This window comes from Haematobia irritans, chromosome 5 (genome assembly GCF_050003625.1).
Source record: "Haematobia irritans isolate KBUSLIRL chromosome 5, ASM5000362v1, whole genome shotgun sequence".
In the NCBI taxonomy this organism is placed as follows: Eukaryota; Metazoa; Arthropoda; class Insecta; order Diptera; family Muscidae; genus Haematobia; species Haematobia irritans.
The window spans coordinates 17520940-17540611 of NC_134401.1; the positions used below are offsets into that span (position 1 = coordinate 17520940).

The following is a 19672-nucleotide window of genomic DNA, read 5'->3' on the forward strand; positions in this document are numbered from 1 at the left end:
ATAGCGATGTCCGTCTGTCCGTCTGTCCGTGAACACATTTTTGTAATCAAAGTCTAGGTCGCAGTTTTAGTCCAATCGACTTCAAATTTGGCACAAGTATGTTTTGGCTCAGAATAGATCCCTACTGATTTTGGAAGAAATCAGTTCAGATTTAGATATAGCTCCCATATATATATTTCGCCCGATATGGACTTATATGGCACCAGAAGCCAGAGTTTTAACCTAATTTGCTTTAAATTTTGCACAAGAAGAACAATTAGTACTATAGTCAAGTGTGCCAAATTTTATTGAAATCGGTTCAGATTTAGATATAGCTCCCATATATATCTTTCGCCCGATATGGACTGATACGGTCCCAGAAGCCAGATTTTTACCCCAATTTGGTTGAAAATTTGCACAGGGAGTAGTAGATTAGCATTGTAGCTATGCGTGCCAAATTTGGTTGAAATCGGTTCAGATTTAGATATAGCTCCCATATATATCTTTCGCCCGATATGCACTTATATGGACCCAGAAGCCAGAGTTTTATCCCGATTAGCTTGAAATTTTGCACAAGGAGTACAATTGCTAGTACAGTCATGTGTGCCAAATTTGATTGAAATCGGTTCAGATTTAGATATAGCTCCCATATATAGCTTTCGCCCGATTTACACTCATATGACCACAGAGGCCAATTTTTTGCTCCGATTTAGTTGAAATTTTGCGCAGGAAGTAGAAGTAGCATTGTAGCTATGCGTGCCAAATTTGGTTGAAATCGGTTCAGATTTAGATATAGCTCCAATATATAGCTTTCGGCCGATTTACACTCATATGACCACAGAGGCCAATTTTTTGCTCCGATTTAGTTGAAATTTTGCACTGGGAGTAGAATTAGCATTGTAGCTATGCGTGCCAAATTTGGTTGAAATTGGATCAGATTTAGATATAGCTCCCATATAAATGTTTTTCTGATTTCGACAAAAATGGTCAAACTACCAACATTTTCCTTGTAAAATCGCCACTGCTTAGTCGAAAAGTTGTAAAAATGACTCTAATTTTCCTAAACTTCTAATACATATCGAGCGATAAATCATAAATAAACTTTTTCGAAGTTTCCTTAAAATTGCTTCAGATTTAAACGTTTCCCATATTTTTTTACTAACATTGTGTTCCACCCTAGTGCATTAGCTTAAATTTGAGTCTATAGATTTTGTAGAAGTCTATCAAATTCTTCCAGATCGAGTGATATTTAAATGTATGTATTTGGGACAAACCTTTATATAGCCCCCAACACATTTGACGGATGTGATATGGTATCGAAAATTTAGATCTACAAAGTGGTGCAGGGTATAATATAGTCGGCCCCGCCCGACTTTAGACTTTTTTACTAACATTGTGTTCCACCATAGTGCATTAGCCGACTTAAATTTTGAGTCTATAGATTTTGTAGAAGTCTATCAAATTCTGTCCAGATCGAGTGATATTTAAATGTATGTATTTGGGACAAACCTTTATATATAGCCCCCAACACATTTGACGGATGTGATATGGTATCGAATATGAAGATCTACAAAGTGGTGCAGGGTATAATATAGTCGGCCCCGCCCGACTTTAGAATTTCTTACTTGTTTTTTACTAACATTGTGTTCCACCCTAGTGCATTAGCCGACTTAAATTTTGAGTCTATAGATTTTGTAGAAGTCTATCAAATTCTTCCAGATCGAGTGATATTTAAATGTATGTATTTGGGACAAACCTTTATATATAGCCCCCAACACATTTGACGGATGTGATATGGTATCGAAAATTTAGATCTACAAAGTGGTGCAGGGTATAATATAGTCGGCACCGCCCGACTTTAGACTTTCCTTACTTGTTTTTATTATATATTTGGCAGAATTCTACCAACTGTGGCATCTGTGGTCATGGGTTCAATCCCAGTTTTGCAGCAGTGGCTTATCCCCTCTCAGTAATTGTGTTGACATGTATAGTTTATGTTAACCTGAAATAATGGGCTGCTTCTATACCTAACCTAACAATGAATTTTAAAAGCCCGGTACAAAATATAAGCAGTCGATAATAAGGTTATACGGAATATTTGTGTAGCAAAATTTACAGTGCATTTCTTATGGGTAGCGAAATTTTCGTTGCCAAAAAAATATTTAGATATTTCTATAGAAAATTTTGTCAAAAATTTTATTTCTATAGAAAATTTTGTCCAAATTTTATTTCTATAGAAAGTTTTGTCAAAATTGTTGTATAGAAAATTTTGTCACCATTTTATTTCTATAAAAATTTTTGTCAAAATTTTATTTCTATAGAAAATTTTGTCAAGTTTTTATTTCCATAGAAAATGTTGTTAAATTTTTATTTCTATATAACATTTTGTTAAAATTTTATTTCTATAAAAAATTTTGTCAAAATTTTATTCCTTTAGAAAATTTTGTCAAAATTTTATTCCTTTAGAAAATTTTGTCAAAATTTTATTTCTATCGAAAATTTTGTCAAAATTTTATTTTTATCGAAAATTTTGTCAAAATTTTATTTCCTGTACCTCTTAGTTAAGTAAAATCTACAAAATATCAATAATTCTACCAAAATGCAAAAAATCTACCAGTTGTGGCAACCGTTGTCATGAGTTCAATCTCAATTTTGCGGCAGTGATTTATCCCCACTCAGTAATAGTGGTGACATTTCTGAACGCACACATCTTCTCTAAGGGGTTTTACCGTGATGTCGTTCGGACACGGCACTCGGTGGTATCTCAATGGGCGGCTTCTATACCTAACCTAACAACGAATTTTAAAAGCCCGTTACAAAATATAAGCAGTCGATAATAAGATCATACGGAATATGCGGAAGCAAAATTTGCAGTACATTTCTTATGAATAGCGAAATTTTCGTATGATGGGCCTTAGGAGCCGATAATGATGTTGCAAAAAGAATATTTAGATATGTAGGGTAATTTACACAATCGATAATAATGGCTCCAATTCTTAGCAGCGACTACTGATTTCCATAGCAATGAGCTAAATTTCCTGTATCTGCACTAATAGAAAAAATACGTTCCAAAATTTTGAACGGACGGTAACAAATGAAACGGAAACGTTCACGAAAAATCAAAAGGAAATGTTCACTGTTTCGTCCATGTGCGTTACAAATTTTTTGTCACAATTTTATTTCTATAGAAAATTTTGTCAAAAATTTTTTCTTTAGAACATGTTAAAAGATTATTTCTATAGAAAATTTTGTCAAGACTTTATTTCTATAGAAAATTTTGTCAAAATTTTATTTCTATAGAAAATTTTGTCAAAATTTTGTCAAAATATTATTTTTATAGAAAATTTTGTCAAAATTTTATTTCTATAAAAAATTTTGTCAAAATTTTATTTCTATAGAAAATTTTATCAAAATTTTATTTCTATAGAAAATTTTGTCAAAATTTTATTTCTATAGAGAAATTTTTCAAAATTTTATTTCTATAGAAAATTTTGTCAAAATTTTATTTCTATAGAAAATTTTATTAAAATTTTATTTCTATAGAAAATTTAGTCAAAAATTTATTTCTAGAGAAAATTTTGTCAAAATTTTATTTCTAGAGAAAATTTTGTCAAAATTTATTTCTAGAGAAAATTTTGTCAAAATTTTATTTCTATAGAAAATTTTGTCAACATTTTATTTCTATAGAAAATTTTGTCAACATTTTATTTCTATAGAAAATTTTTTCAAAATTTTATTTCTTTAGAAAATTTTGTCAAAATTTTAGTTCTATAAAAAATTTTGTCAAAATTTTATTTCTATAGAAAATTTTGTCAAAATTTTATTTCTATAGAAAATTTTGTCAAAATTTTATTTCTTTAGAAAAGTTTGACAAAATTTTATTTCTATAGAAAATTTTGTCAAATTTTTTTTCTATAGAAAATTTTGTCAAAATTTTATTTCTATAGAAATTTTTGTGAAAATTTCATAAACGGCTTTCATTCTTTGGTAGACGTTCGATAACAACGTATCATTGAAATTATGGTAGGAAAAAATGGGCACATATTTCTCATGGTTACAAACAAATAGCGGCACTTCGGGCCTATTGTAGGGTACAATGACTTATATTCTTGTATGACATACTCTCCACTTTTCTTGGAGATAAGCCTCATTTGCAATCTCTCCACAAATTAAATACCTACGTCAACAATAAAATGACGAGAACTTAATTCATTAAAGTTGGCTGGCTTGGAAACCGCCAACACAAAAAAAAAAAAAATAAACAAACAACACTGACAAAGCTTCTGCTAATGTGGTATTTTTGGCAACTGAAGCATTTGATGAAAATCGCTTTGTTAAGTGCCAAACGTCAGAGAGTGTTTGCCGTAAAACCTTAGGTCTACTTAGCTAAAGCTAAACTGATATGATGACACACATTTCCGGACCAGAAACTCCATACCAAAATTGGTATTCAAAAACCCGCGAGATATTGGTGGCTGGTTATCTAGAGTCTAGAGTGCGGAGAGTCTTAACAATAGAATTTGAATAAATTTCTCATTAATGAATATTCGAAAACGTTGAAATTATTATACATGCAAATTTTTCGCATCCATACGAGCGTGAAAAGCCAACAAGAAAGCCACAAAATCGGATACGAACTAGTTTCAATATGTGGAATAGAGAATGAGCTATAGCTGAACGAAAAACGAAAAAACAAAAGCCAGTTAGGGGGACTCTTCAACCTAAAACAATAGTGGCAGTAAACTGTCTGTCTGTCTGTCCGTTACCATAGTTTGCCTCGAGCTGTGTCCATGGATAGACTTAATATACGAATTATTTTAATACAAAAAGCCAATGTCAAAGAAAATCGTAAAAAATTAATATAATTGTGTTTTCTTTTTATATAGAAAATTAGTCTTGTACTCTTAAAGCTAAGCTTTTTGTCTTCTGTTTCTTTCAGATTCCTGTATAACTGGTTCCAAATCCCCAAGTGCATCTCGATTCTATACAAAACCATTGCCTTTCCAACAAAAACTATCACCAGCTGAACAGCAATATGAATCGTATGTCCAGGCCACTGTGGCTGCAAATGCCGCAGCAGTGGAAGAACTATTGGTGGCTAATGGAAAAGATGGTCAAATTGAACCTCCACCTCCGCCACCACGTAAACAATCCTTGGTTACCCCAACTCTAGGAACTAGTCCAACAATGCCATCATCCAATGAAAATTATCTGGAGGCTTCTTCACCCGAGAAGAACACTCCAACTTCCAATTCTTTCCATCTGACCCCAAATGAGAGCGCCTCATCATCGGCAGCAGCAGCAGCTTCAGCGGCTACAGATGCTCAAACTCTCTTCAATATACGTCAACAAATGGCTTTGAGTTTAAAACGTATGAAAGATCTAGAGGAGCAGGTCAAAGCTATACCGGATTTACAGGTAAGCGAGTCGTATATTGTGAAACAACCAACCAATCAGATTCTATCCTCTTGGTATCTTCCTCACAGAGTGAACTTTCCCAATTGCGTGATGATAAGCAACGTCTCCAGCAAACGGTACAACGGAAAGAGGAAGAGCTACAAAAAGCCAAAGAGGCCAATCGCTTCTCCTCCTCCCCCAGTCCAAGTCCGAAATTTACATCGCCCACACAATTCCAACCGCAAAGGGTTAGTCCCATATCCTTGGAGAGTATGGGAACCCGTATGAGAAGTTCTTCAACATCATCCGAGAGAAATTCAAAATCTCCTCCTTCTTTGAAACGTGATGTCGGCACCATGTATAATAAACGAACAACCCGAGATATTGCCGTTGGAAGTCATCTACCGGTATGCAAACTAACACGCGATGTGGCCTGTAATGCTGCCCTAACTGCGAACATCACCGAATCTCTATACACACGAATCGATATGGAAGAGCACATACAGATATCCATACGTCAGTATGAAGAGCAAAAGAAATTGGAACGTCTTAGGGATCTAATATCCGTGGGTACTCAGATGTATACTCCCAAAAAGGATGTAAGGGATTCTTCGGCCCAAACAAAAAGCGAGAAACCTGTACCCAAATATAATGTGGGCATTATGGCCCAACCAGCCACTAGGGAAAGTTATACCAATTGCAAGCCCGATGTACGTTCCGTGGGTTGTTCCAATGACCGTATTACCGATGTGCTCTGTGAAAAATGTCTAGTGACCAAACATCATGTGGCCTGTGGTACCGAAGAGGCTGGAGCAGAAACCACTAAAACCATATCCCTTAAACTTCTGGAAATGCCTGGACGTAGTAATACCTTCACCTTGGGAGAAAATGAAAAACTCAATATACAAAAAAAGACACAATGGACTCAATATACCCCGGTAACTGTCCATTCGGCCGGATGCCAAACTCCTTTGGCTGTAGTGCATTCGGTGGGTTTACAATTCTCTCCCGAAATGCATAATAGCAGTACACAAGCCGAGGTCGATAAGGCTTTCAAACTTACCGATACCAGAGATTTAATACATCTACGGACTTCAGAAACCAATACAGATGCCATCCCCACTCCCCCCTCTCCTTCAAAGGAAACCAAACTACTGCCACCCAAACCCATAGTCTTCACTAAAGCCTGTAATACTGAAGTGAAAAGTTTCAAAGATAATTCGGTGAATACCCAGCCTCCTGTGGCCACTAGTAATTCTTCCTCCAATACCGAAGAAATCCATAAGCGTGATATAGCTTGTGGGGATATTGTCAAACCCCACATATCCATAGCTTGTGCAGATAATTATTGTGATTCTTGTAAGGATGCCATAAAAAATTTAGCCAAAGACTTTTCCAAAGTTTTGGCTAGCCCTGTGCCTAGTCGTGCTGCTGAATCGAAAATACCACGGCCGAAAACTTTACCCAGTCCCACACCACAGAGGAGAGTATTTCAAAGGCAAAATACTTATACTGTGACACCTTCACCACCGTCTAGTCCAGTGGCAGAGCATAAAAGTATGGCAAGGTAAGTTAAAAATTTAGTGAAGACATAAACCCTTAAGTGTTGAGTTCATTGTAAAGCTTTGAGAGTGGTAACCCAATAACTCACTGACCTAATACACGCCGAAGGTTAGTGGTTAAGGGTATTGGAGTTTTGGAACAGAGTTGCCAATGTTCCCGTCTAAAGAGATGCAATTTCCCTAGGGTTAATTTTAAGCGACTAGTTTTTTTACTAAGGTTTCGTAATTTTGGAGCAGTGAAACAACAATTTTTTTATTAAACCTTGGGAAATAGGGATACGAGGTTTGCCTTTTATATTTCAGGATTAGAGAACAAATATTAATAATCGAAAAGTGTCAGAACTATACGGCGGATGTCCCATGAAATCGATTTTTTGAGAGCTAGAAAATGCAGTTTTTTGAGCCGATGTGTGAGAGCTCGCATTTTCGTGATGAAGAGAGTTCCGTCCTCGGCGGTATGTTTTCCTGATTTCATGGAGAACAACTGGCAAACAACTGTCTGTGTACCACTCAGAATTGACGGTTTGCGTTGTTATAGCGGTACGATTGCGACACGTAAAGTTTTTCTGAGCATTTGCTTGGAAGTGTTTCGTGCGTGAGCAACGTTTGTTGGATTTGGCTCATCTTGAAACAACCCTCCAAATGACTTTCGGCCTCATACAACGGTTGCCACAGTTGGTAGAATTCTGTCGATTGGTAGAATTTTTGATGTTTTGGCAGAATTTGGAAAAAGATACTTCATAAGTTCTCTGTACAAATAAAATTTTGACAAAATTTTCTATCGAAATAAAATTTTAACCACAATTTTTTATAGAAATAAAATTTGACAAAATTTTCTTTGGAAATAGAATTTTGACAAATTTTTCTATATAAATAAAATATATTTTGTATATAATAATATTTTGTATAGAAATAAAATTTTGGCAAATTCTTCAATAGAAATAACATTTTGGCAAAATTTTCTATCGAAATAAAATTTTAACAACATTTTTCTATAGAAAAAAAATTTGACACAATTTTCTATAGAAATAAAATTTTGACAAAATTTTCTATAGAAATAAAATATTGACAAAAAATTCTATAGAAATAAAATTTTGACAAAATTTTCTATCGAAATAAAATTTTGTTCGACAGAATTTTCTATAGTCAAAAATGTGACAAAATTTTCCATACAAACAAAATTTTGACAAAATTGTTTATAAAAATAAAATTTTATTTGTTGTTTTGATCTCAGCTTTAAAACCATTGTGTTGACTAAACTACACGAGTAGCTTAACCAACAGAGGAAAAGAATGTTTGTCAAATTTATTTGGGCAAAGCCTTATAGACTGCAAGATGGTTGGATGGACGCACGTTTCGGAATTACCACATTCCTCATCAGCATCCTCTACGTGCAGCAAAACTATCAACCAATTATCAGAATAAATTCAGGCAGTTCATTAAACCCAAAGTGAACCACCAAATTTTGGCACAATTTTCTTTCGAAATAAAGTTTTGATAAAATTTTCTATAGAAAAAAATGACAAAATTCTAACAAAATTTTCTATAGATATAAAATTTTGACAAATTTATCTATAGAAATACAATTTTCTATTGAAATAACATTTTGACAATATTTTCCATAGAAATAAAATATTGACAACATTTTCTATTGAAATAAAATGTTGACAAAATTTTCTATAGAAATAAAATTTTGACAAAATTTTCTATAGAATTTATATTTTGACAAAATTTTTTATGGAAATAAAATTTTATATAGAAATAAAATGTGGACAAAATGTTATATAGAAATAAAATTTTGGAAACAATTTTCTATAGAAATAAAATATTGACAAAATTTTCTATAGAAATAAAATTTTGATAAAATTTCATATCGAAATAAAATGTTGACAAAATGTTATACAGAAATAAAATTTTGACAAAATTTTCTATAGAAATAAAATTTAACAAAATTTTTTATAGAATAAAGTTTTGACAAAATTTTCTATAGAAATAAAATTTAACAAAATTTTCTTTAGAAATTAAATTTTGACAAAATTTTTGTATAGAAATAAAATTTTGACAAAATTTTCTATAGAAATAAAATTGTGACAAAGTGTTTTATGGAACTAAAATGTTTGCAAGTTAACTATAGAAGTAAAATTTTGACAAAATTTTCTATAGAAATAAAATTTTGACAAAATTTTTTTTAGAAATAAAATTTTTACAAAATTGTCTATAGAAATGAAATGTTAACAAAATTTTTCTATAGAAATAAAATTTTTACAAAATTTTCTATAGAAAAAAAGTTTTGACAAAATTTTCTATTGAAATAACATACATTTTTGTTTGTTTGTAGTTTTTTGGTAAAATTGGCTTCATTACCTGTCACGATGTCATAGACCTGTTTCGAAGAACCGCGAATCGCATTTTTGGAGCATTTCTTTCGAGCAATCGACAGGATCCCCTTATTGAGCGATTTACAAATTGTTTGGAATCCAACGCGAACAAAAATGTTTGACGGCCAAATGTTCATGCAATATTGAAATTGAGGCAACCACTAATGCTTAAGGTTGTCTCAATTTCACGATAGGTCACATGATGATGTCGTAATATCGGTTGGCGGGCAGCATCAATGGTCTCGTTAACAACAACTGATTTTAGATGACCTTAGTCTTGGAGTGAACTACGAATCCGTTGAGTTCCCCATTCCATCGATGCACACTGGTCCTTGACGGAAATTCATCGCCAAAAAAGTAACTAAGTTCACCGTTTCACTGTTTTTGATTTTATCCACACTTATAGAAAAAATTACGATCCAAAATCTTGAAGCGGACGATAACAAAATGAAACGGAAATGTTCACAAAAATTCAAAACGGAATGTTAACGGTTTCGTCCACGGGCGTTCATGATTTCAAGAACGGCTTTCGTTTTTATTTGTGCACAAAAATTCTTAAAATATTTGTTGGACGTTCTTATGGTAACTCCGTCGATGGTGCAATAATCTAAGGCGACTGTTAACCCGTAGGGAGCAGATAATCCAGGTTCTAGTCACGGTAGCGGATTTTTTTCATGAGTTCGCAATCATTACGATTTCAGAACATGATTTTTTCTATGGGTGCACGCCAAAAATTGCAAAAAATAATCTCACGAAAATGTTCACAAATATCGCTCGTATGTTAAAATGTTCTGAGTAGGTATAATCTCAAAAATGTCAAGCTTTGCGATAAAGTTGTCAGTTAGTAGATTGTAACAACAGAGTTTCCCAATCTCGACTTCCAGCGCCTCTGGCGGAATAGCAAATTTCATCCGATCCGGTTGAATTTCCTTGCCTTGTATGTACTTGTTCGCGACAATTTTTTTTCAGTGCAGCATCGTTTATATATGAAAATTCCACAGGGTGGTTAGAAATGCAAAAAAGGTGGTCGACAATTTTTTCAGGGATGTCCTAGAACTCTTATTACCGTCTGTCCTACACGAATTGTTACCCTAAGGCAGTTGCCACTGTTGCTAATTCCTTTGCTTTCATAGCTCCAATTTCCCAATAAAATTGTAAAGGCCGGTTATAAATTCGAAAAAAGGGCAATTGTAACCCTATGACAGTCCCCACGGTTGTTTTCGAAGCCTGTGGTATTTCCCAATAAAATTGTAAAGGTCGATTATAAATTCGAAAGAAAGGGTAGCCTAATTCTTCTGCGGTTTCATAGCCCTCCCCTGGCACACCGTTTCCTACACCACCACGGGAGCCACCGTGGTGCAATGGTTAGCATGCCCGCCTTGCATACACAAAGTCGTGGGTTCGATTCCTGCTTCGACCGAACACCAACAAGTTTTTCAGCGGTGGATTATCCCACCTCAGTAATGCTGGTGACATTTCTGAGGGTTTCAAAGCTTCTCTAAGTGGTTTCACTGAAATGTGGAACGCCGTTCGGACTCGGCTATAAAAAGGAGGTCCCTTGTCATTGAGCTTAACATGGAATCGGGCAGCACTGAGTGATAAGAGAGAAGTTCACCAATGTGGTTTACAATGGACTGAATAGTCTAAGTTAGTCTGATACATCGGGCTGCCACCTAACCTAACCTACACCAAATGTCACCCTAGGACAGTTTTCACAGTTGCTAATTCATCTGCTTTTGTACCCACTGATATTTTCCCATAAAAATATTGATCTTATAATTTAAAATTATATTCCAATGAACTTGAAAACTTATGATTTAAAAATTTTATTTAGTACAAATTCTCTGTAAGTGGCAACCCTTAGAGAAAGACATGCGCTCTCGAAAATTCACCACAGAAGCTTTCCCAGCACTAGATAATGCCGTATAACAAGAAGAAGAACAGCAAAACAATAGCAATGACCTTCGGACTAAAATCTTAGTTTTGGTTTCGAAAGCTTCATAGCAGCTTGTGTTTATTTGCAAAATACGCAAAATAGAATATTTTAGCTTGTTAATAATTAGGAAATTAAGTTTAAGCGCATAACTACAGTAGTTTTCCCTCCAAAAGCGTTGAAAATCAACGGAAAAATCCATGTTTTGGAGTCTTGGCAGTTTCACTTGCTATCCTCTGATAGTAAGTGGCTGTTCAGCATTATTGCTAACGTAAAGTTTTCGCACCAATTTCTCTCTCATACAAACATGCAGCAGGGTAGTAAGATAATTAGCAAACCTCCTTTTCTCATTTCTTTACAGTTCCTTGCAAGAAAAACCCTCTACAGCCTTCCATCAATTGGATGCAGCTGGTGAATCTCAAAGTTTCATTACTGAACAAGTAACTGCAAGCAAAAGTCATCAAGATACTGAAAAGCTTACCGAAGAAGATGATAACGAAGAGAAGACCACAGAATCCCCAGGGGCATCACCGCAACGTAAATCGTTATATGACCTCAGCCATTTGGGTGATAATGAGCTCATTGTGCGTGAAGAAAAACGTATTAGTATAAGTTGGTCTCGCGACAATTCCCCAGCTCCGTTGTCGGTGGCATCAGGTGCTGTAGTAACGGCAATACCTACAAACACCTCAAATGCCAATGTCAAGGAGAAATTGCCGGCCAATGAGGAAGAGGCAAGTAAAGAAATTCAAAGGCCCGAACCTAGTGTGGTGGAAGTATCTCAGGGAGCTCGCAAGAAGACGACTACAGCTTCACTATTGCCCTCACCCATAAAATCTAGTCAAGTAAACGCTACTCCTAAAGGAAATGAAGATGAAGAAGCATCAAAGGAAGCCCAACCGAAACCCCCTTCGAAGGCTTTGCTGCAAAAGATTGCCATGAAAGAAACAGAGCCAAGAAAGAAGTATGAGGATTTTAAGACAGTAAATCGGAAAAATGTTTAATTTTTTCTGTTTTCCAGAGTTACACCTCCCATGAATATGTTGGTTGCTTTAAAATCCATTAATAATTCTTTACTCAAAAAGATGGGTGCTAAACCCATCTCATCTTTGAGTTTGAAGACATATAAGCAAATTGTCCAACAGGAATGGTTTCGGGTTTCCAGTTCGGAAAAGGCAAATCCCTTGGATGTCGAGGATTATTTGGATTGTTTTGAAGATTTGTCTGTGCCATTATTGGAATACTGTGTTAATATGGTGGATATTAATGTAAGTAATCGAGATCATAATATGGTTTAAAATATCCTATTGTAAATTGGATCTAAGGGAATCATTATATTAATGTATCAATCAGCGTTACCGATTTTTTAGAATTTGGCATAAACAGGTTTTTTAACGACTTGCACACTCATTAAAAAAGGCATACAAATAGCACAATTTTTCTTAAAGATAAATTAACAATTGAATCTATTTTTTCTCAGCGTGAATTGTGAAGTAAATTTCTTTACTGCCAGTTCATGAAACACAAAATCTACTCGAGACGAATCGTTTGTCTAGATTGAAACAAAAATAACTTTATATATATTTTCTAGGAAATCCTGAATTTTGTTCTGAACTCATTATTTATGATTTGCTATTGAACACCGAAACAATTGGGATTCCACAGTCCCTGGTTTTCGAGATGTCAATATGTGATTTTTGGCGAATCGTTCGTCTCGAGGCGAACGAAAATTCCATAAACAGGCAGTTAATTTAAATCTTAACTAACCTTACAATCATTTTATCTCCATTTCGTTGAAAACCATTCTTGGAAATGTAATATTCAGAATAGTATCTACTGTGGAAAAAATTGTTGCATACTTTTAGGCGTTATTGTAAACAATTTCTTACAAGTAGTATTCAATTCATAAACTCGTTTATATATTAAGATACCGATCATATCCATAATTTAACCGGTATATGTATAAAAAATATTACAGATGAAAGTAAAGAAATTGAAAAAAGTGTAACAGTATGATAAAAAGGTGGAACAAAAAAGTAAAATGTATGTCTTTAATGGACAAAAGTACCGCTTAAAAAATTTGCAAATTGATATTAAAGTGACACAGCGGTAACACAGGTCTTGAAAAGACAGAGTTTTGGGTTCAGTTTCCTACATCAAACAAGTACATATATACGGCCGTAAGTTCGGCCAGGCCGAATCTTATGTACCCTACGCCATGGATTGCGTAGAAACTTCTACGAAAGACTGTCATCCACAATAGAATTACTTGGGTTGTGGTAATACTTTCCGATAGCAAGGTATCATAAAACTTCTTAACATTGCCTTCGGTTTATCTGAGACCTATATACATATATCTATAGACCGATATGGACCTAATTAGGCTTGGTTGTTAACGGCCATATACTAGCACTATGTACCACATTTCAACTTAATCGGATGAAATTTGCTCCTCAAGAGGCTTCAAAACCAAATCTGGGGATCGGTTTATATGGGGCTACCCAGCAAAAAAATTTGGAAGTTCTTCCGAAGGCACAACTTTAAAAGCACTTCCAGAAGATGCACTCCCAATGATGTTCTTTATTTTAACTACCCAGGAAGTTCTTTTAATTCAATTTTTTATAACATGATGTTTTCATACTTTTAATGGGTAATTTTAACTTTTTTTCTTTCAAATAGGTAAAAACAGAGTAAGAATTCATAAAATGGTACAAATCATTTAAGTTTTGTCGAAAAAAAAATGCTAAATCCAATCTCAAAAAATTGTGAATTATTGAAAATATTTGAGGTCAAACGTTTCCGACAAGCGTTAGAATACATTAAAAATTATACAAAATTATAAAAATTATTTATTCGACAAAATATCACAGAATTTTTTTATTTACATCCAAAACATTGAATTCGGACCACACCTAAAGAAGTGATGCAAATTCAGTGCAACGGCTGTTGAAAGGGAGGATTTCCGTCCTGTGACAAGCCCATGTTAAATTCATCGCTTCTGCGTCAATTTTGGACCACTTCCGGATCCAAAAAGAACATTTTCATTACTTTTTTGGCGACACTTTTTTTGCTGGGATATATATATTTATGGACCGGTATGGACCAATTTTTGATTGGTTGTTAAATACCATATACTAACACCAAGTACCAAATTCCAGCCGGATCGGATGAAATTGGCTTCTCGGAGAGGTTCTGCAAGCCCAATCTGGGGATCGGTTTATATGGGGGCTATATATAATTATGGACGATATGGACCAATTTTTGCATGGTAGTTAGGGACCAAATAATAACACCATGTACCAAATTCCAGCTTCTCTTAGAGGCTCCGCAAGGTCAATCTGGGGATCGGTTTATATGGGGGCTTCATATAATTATAGGCCGATGTCGACCAATTTTTGCATGGGTGTTTGAGGCCATATATTAACACCATGTACCAAATTTCAGCCGGATCGGATGAAATTTGCTTCTCTTAGAGGCTCAGCAAGCCAAATCGGGGGGATCGGTTTATATGGGTGCTATATATAATTATTGACCGATGAGGACCAATTTTTGCATAGTTGTTAGAGACCATATACTTACACCATGTACCAAATTTCAGCCTGATCGGATGAAATTTGCTTCTCTTAGAGGCTCCGCAAGCCAAATCGGGGGATCGGTTTATATGGGGACTATATATAATTATGGACCGATGTAGACCAATTTTTGCATGGTTGTTAGAGGTCATATGCTGAAACTATGTACCAAATTTCAGCTGGATCGGATGAAATTTGCTTCTCTTAGAGTCCCCGCAAGCCAAATTTGGGGGTCCGTTTATGTGGGGACTATATATAATTATGGACCGATGTGGACCAATTTTTGCATGGTTGTTAGAGGTCATATGCTGACACTATGTACCAAATTTCAGCCGGATCGGATGAAATTGGCTTCTCTTAGAGTCCCCGCAAGCCAAATTTGGGGGTCCGTTTATATGGAGGCTACACGTAAAAGTGGACCGATATGGTCCATTTGCATTACCATCCGACCTACATCAATAACAACTACTTGTACCAAGTTTCAAGTCGATAGCTTGTTTCGTTCGGAAGTTAGCGTGATTTCAACAGATGGACGGACATGCTTAGATCGACTCAAAATTTCACCACGACCCTGAATATACATACTTTATGGGGTCTTAGAGCAATATTTCGATGTGTTACAAACGGAATGACAAAGTTAATATACCCCCATCCTATGGTGGAGGGGATAAAAAAAACTTTGAACTTGTTTCCTGTAAAATTCAGTTCTTAGACTTAGCGTACTTTGAAAGGTCCTGGGAGAATGGCACCTCAGAACAGATACCAAAGAAATAACTGCTGCACCAATGGATTGGGTGAGAGGACGGGGCCCAATACCAGACCACAGCATAATCCGGCAAGTACACCCTCAAAAAAAATCGCCTCTCTAACATATGTTCCAAACATATTTTGCAGGAAGCACATATATTATTGGATACTGCCGAAACATTAATATGTTTGTTTTATGTGAACATATAATATGTTTGGAAGCATTTGGAGCCCAAAAATATTATATGCTTGGAAGAATTTTCCCCAAAGAAGATTGTGCTCATTCCCTAACATAATTTTCACTTCCACGAAATTTTTTAGTTCTTGGCACCTTTTTCTGTAATACAAATAATGTTGAAGAAATTATTCAATTTTATAATTTTTTTAAATTTTACCTTTCGCCTGGACGGAGAATCGAACCGAGGACCATACAGTTTGTAAGCCAACACACTACCACTGAGCTACGTAGCTGTTTTAGTCACCAGTAGACAATTATCGTTATAAGTTACATTAATATAGCATAGTTTGCAGCGCCCACGAGCCCATGCAAACATAACATTATTTAACAGAAACATACATGTGTTGGCAACGTGGAGCAGTGGTTAGCATGTCTGCCGTACATGCAAAGGGTCGTGGGTTCAATCCCTGCTCCGACCAAACACCAATTGTTTTTTTTTTTTTTTTAATTTACACATTTATATTTATACTATATTAAATTTTTATAATGAAACTTCGAAATGTGGGTTATTAAAGATTTACAGTCAGAAACAGTGCTTGATATAAACGAAATGGACTGGGCTTTTGGATAAAATATTATTTTTTTATTGCAAAAATAACAATTTTGTAATAAAAAACTGGTTATGGTATAAAAGTTTGAAATTTTGGAAGGAATTCAAAAACTCTAACAAAGGAAGAACGTGGGGTCGAGTATAAACATATATAAATAATTTTATAACATACACAAATTAAATAATAATTAGGCTTAAATTAAATAATATTTAGACTTAAGCAAATAAAACTTTTGGCCTTATCATAAAGCAGTTTCCGAAACAACATATAAGCGGTTTCACAGAAATTGCGCTCTTTTGATTCTCTCGCTGTGTTAATTTGATATCTTTCGTCGACCCTCCCGGTTTTTATCTCTATTTCTTTCTCTATACTCTCTCTCTCTCTCTCTCTCTCTGAAGAAAATATCACAATATATATATGTTTACTCGAAATTTGTAAATTTATATATGTTTACATTCACACATATAATTTTTATGAAACATGCATGCCCCAAACATAATATATTCTAACATATTAACATATGTGTTCCAAAAATTTAGTGTTAGTTTGAGAACAATACATGTTTGCACTTAAATATATTGCGTTTAAAAATTGTGCCCGAAACACATTTTGTTTATATCGAAACATATGAAAAACATATTTTTCTAACAGTGTAGAAGTGCCTGCCATTACGGAATGTGTTAAATGGCTCGAAAATAACACGAGGCCTCAAAACGTGAACATTTTCACAGATTGCAGCAGGGCAATGAAAAGGATGTTAAGGCAAATAAACTGGCGATAAAAAGCTAGGACACATAGGAAATTGAACTTAGAGAACTCAAAGCCATTAGACGCAACGCAGGCCAAGTTTGAGGAATAAGCTCGGGATGTCACATAAAGCGACGAGGGCCAACGCAACGGTCGAAAGGGCGACACAAATATTATGAGGTGAGCAAGATAAAAAAAATAGACTGGATAACTACTCAAGCAGAGTAGGACGCCAGCCAGGAGAACCGTGGGAATAATGATCGTGCACCTAGAATCTGTTCCGAATTGGAGCAGCAGATGATGTTGCATGTAGGGCGTGTTTTGAGGATGATGAGACGTTGAAACACTATTTTACTGTCCTGCCTTTATTAGGCAAAGCGTTAACCATAACGGTGAAGAGGTGATTCGGAAAACAGTGACTCGGAACAAATCATTTAATGACATCCTACTGGCAGTGACATCTAGCGCCTTGGTTTTATAATGTAAAACAGTCTCTCGATCTCAATACTCTTTTTTTTTAATACATAGAGATGCCATCGTTTGTAAAATTAAAATGTTTCATGATTTTTTTATTTCCTTTTCAGGGTAATACCGCCATGCATTATGCAGTCTCGCATTGTAATTTCGATGTTGTATCCATTTTGCTCGATTCAAAGGTTTGCAATGTAAATCAAATGAATAATGCAGGATACACCAGTGTAATGCTTGTATCATTGGCCAAATTGAAAAATCCAGAACATCGTACAGTCGTGGAACGACTGTTTCAGATGGCTGATGTCAATATACGGGCAAAAAAGGTTAGTTAGTAAAAATAAAAAAAAAATCGAGAAAAAATTTTATTAATTTTTTTGTTCCCCTTTAGCATTGCCAGACAGCCTTAATGCTGGCTGTATCGCATGGTAATCTGGAAATGGTACAACTCTTATTGGCCAATGGAGCCGATATTAATATACAAGATGAAGATGGTAGCACTGCTTTAATGTGTGCCGCTGAGCATGGACGCAGTGATATTGTTAAACATTTGTTAACCCATCCCGATTGTGATTCATTAATACAAGATGCTGTGAGTTTTGCGATTTTTAAGAGTAATTTGACAAATTTATCTCTAATTTATTTTTTGATCATATCTAGGATGGCAGTACTGCCTTTAAGATTGCCTGGCAAGCTGGGCATCGTGATATTGGAGTTTTCCTTTATGTCCATGAACAAATGTTGCGCAGTAAAATGCCTAATCCTCCTCCCTCTTCCAATACATCGCCAGTCAAACATAGTCCTGGGCCTACATCACCGCGTTTTACTCACAAACGGCAACCCTCGAAATAAGTGTCAAAATAGATTCTAAGGCCAGTTTTTAGTTAAAAACGAACAAAACTAAATACAATATTTATTTTAAACTATTAGTTAAACATACATACACACAAACACACAAAAGTCTAGCATTCTAAATGCTTTTATTAGTTTTCTAAAATAATAATTAAGTTGTTTAACCACTTATGTTAGCCGAAACGAAGAGCATACTGGCATTGGGCAGCGTATTTAATTTTTTTTTTTCAAATCTAAACATAAAGCAAATTTAATAACATTCCAAAACAAAATTAAATAAATAATTGAAAAAGTCAATTAAAAATTTAGAAAAATAAAATGTAATGTCCTTTAATTAATGACTTGCAACGAAATGCTAACAAATGACATTAAAATTTTATCTCCAATGATAAAACACACAAATTAATTAAATTAGTTATTTAAGAAAATAATAAATCTATATAAATAATGGACATAACACGGAAAAAATTTAGGCCGAGATCAAAGAATTTTTTTAAGTCGCCATAACTAAAAAAAGTAAAATAATTTTAATTTTCGCAAAGTCTTATTAATGAAATGGTTGAACCACCTTTTATGATAAAAATATTTTTTTTTAATGGCACTAAGAAATGCATTCATATCCAATGAATATACATCAGCAAATATACCATAAATATGTGGATAGACTGTATTATCGATCGGTAACGATTTTTCTTGTATGAATGATTTTCATTTAAAAAATATATATTTTTTTTTGGAAGTTTTAATACATGCCATAATACGAAACATAAGGTCATTATATCGAAATTTTAATTAATGCATTAAAAAATCATATTTGACAAAATTTTCTATAGAAATAAAATTTTAACAAAATTTTCTATAGAAATAAAATTTTTACAAAGTTTTATATAGAAATAAAATTTTGACAAAATTTTTTATAGAAATAACATTTTTACAAAATTTTCTATATAAATAAAATTTTCACAAAATTTTCTACAGAAATAAAATTTTGACAAAATTTTCTACAGAAATAAAATTTTGACAAAATTTTCTATAGAAATAAAATTTTCACAAAATTTTCTATAGAAATAAAATTTTCACAAAATTTTCTATAGAAATAAAATATTGACAACATTTTCTATAGAAATTAAATTTTTACAAAATTTTCTATAGAAATAAAATTTTCACAAAATTTTCTATAGAAATAAAATTTTCACAAAATTTTCTATAGAAATAAAGTTTTGACAACAACGTTTTCTAAAGAAA

At 34.0% G+C, this 19672-nt stretch overlaps 1 protein-coding gene across 2 annotated transcripts in view; it reads left to right on the top strand.

Annotated features, from left to right (window-relative positions):
- Window positions 1–18746, top strand: part of Kank (KN motif and ankyrin repeat domain-containing protein 2 kank) — a 94022-nt gene extending 75276 nt beyond the window's left edge. Inside the window, exons 5-11 of one of the 2 annotated variants that reach the window (XM_075309117.1) lie at window positions 4919–5397; window positions 5466–6943; window positions 11611–12213; window positions 12271–12517; window positions 17689–17901; window positions 17967–18167; window positions 18236–18746. In XM_075309117.1, the coding sequence (XP_075165232.1) occupies window positions 4919–5397; window positions 5466–6943; window positions 11611–12213; window positions 12271–12517; window positions 17689–17901; window positions 17967–18167; window positions 18236–18427 (3413 nt within the window). In that variant the 3' untranslated portion in view covers window positions 18428–18746. Of the gene's footprint in view, window positions 1–4918; window positions 5398–5465; window positions 6944–11610; window positions 12214–12270; window positions 12518–17008; window positions 17222–17688; window positions 17902–17966; window positions 18168–18235 lie in introns of those variants that run through there. The other variant, XM_075309118.1, reaches the window with a different exon arrangement.
- The last annotated feature ends 926 nt before the right edge of the window (window positions 18747–19672 follow it).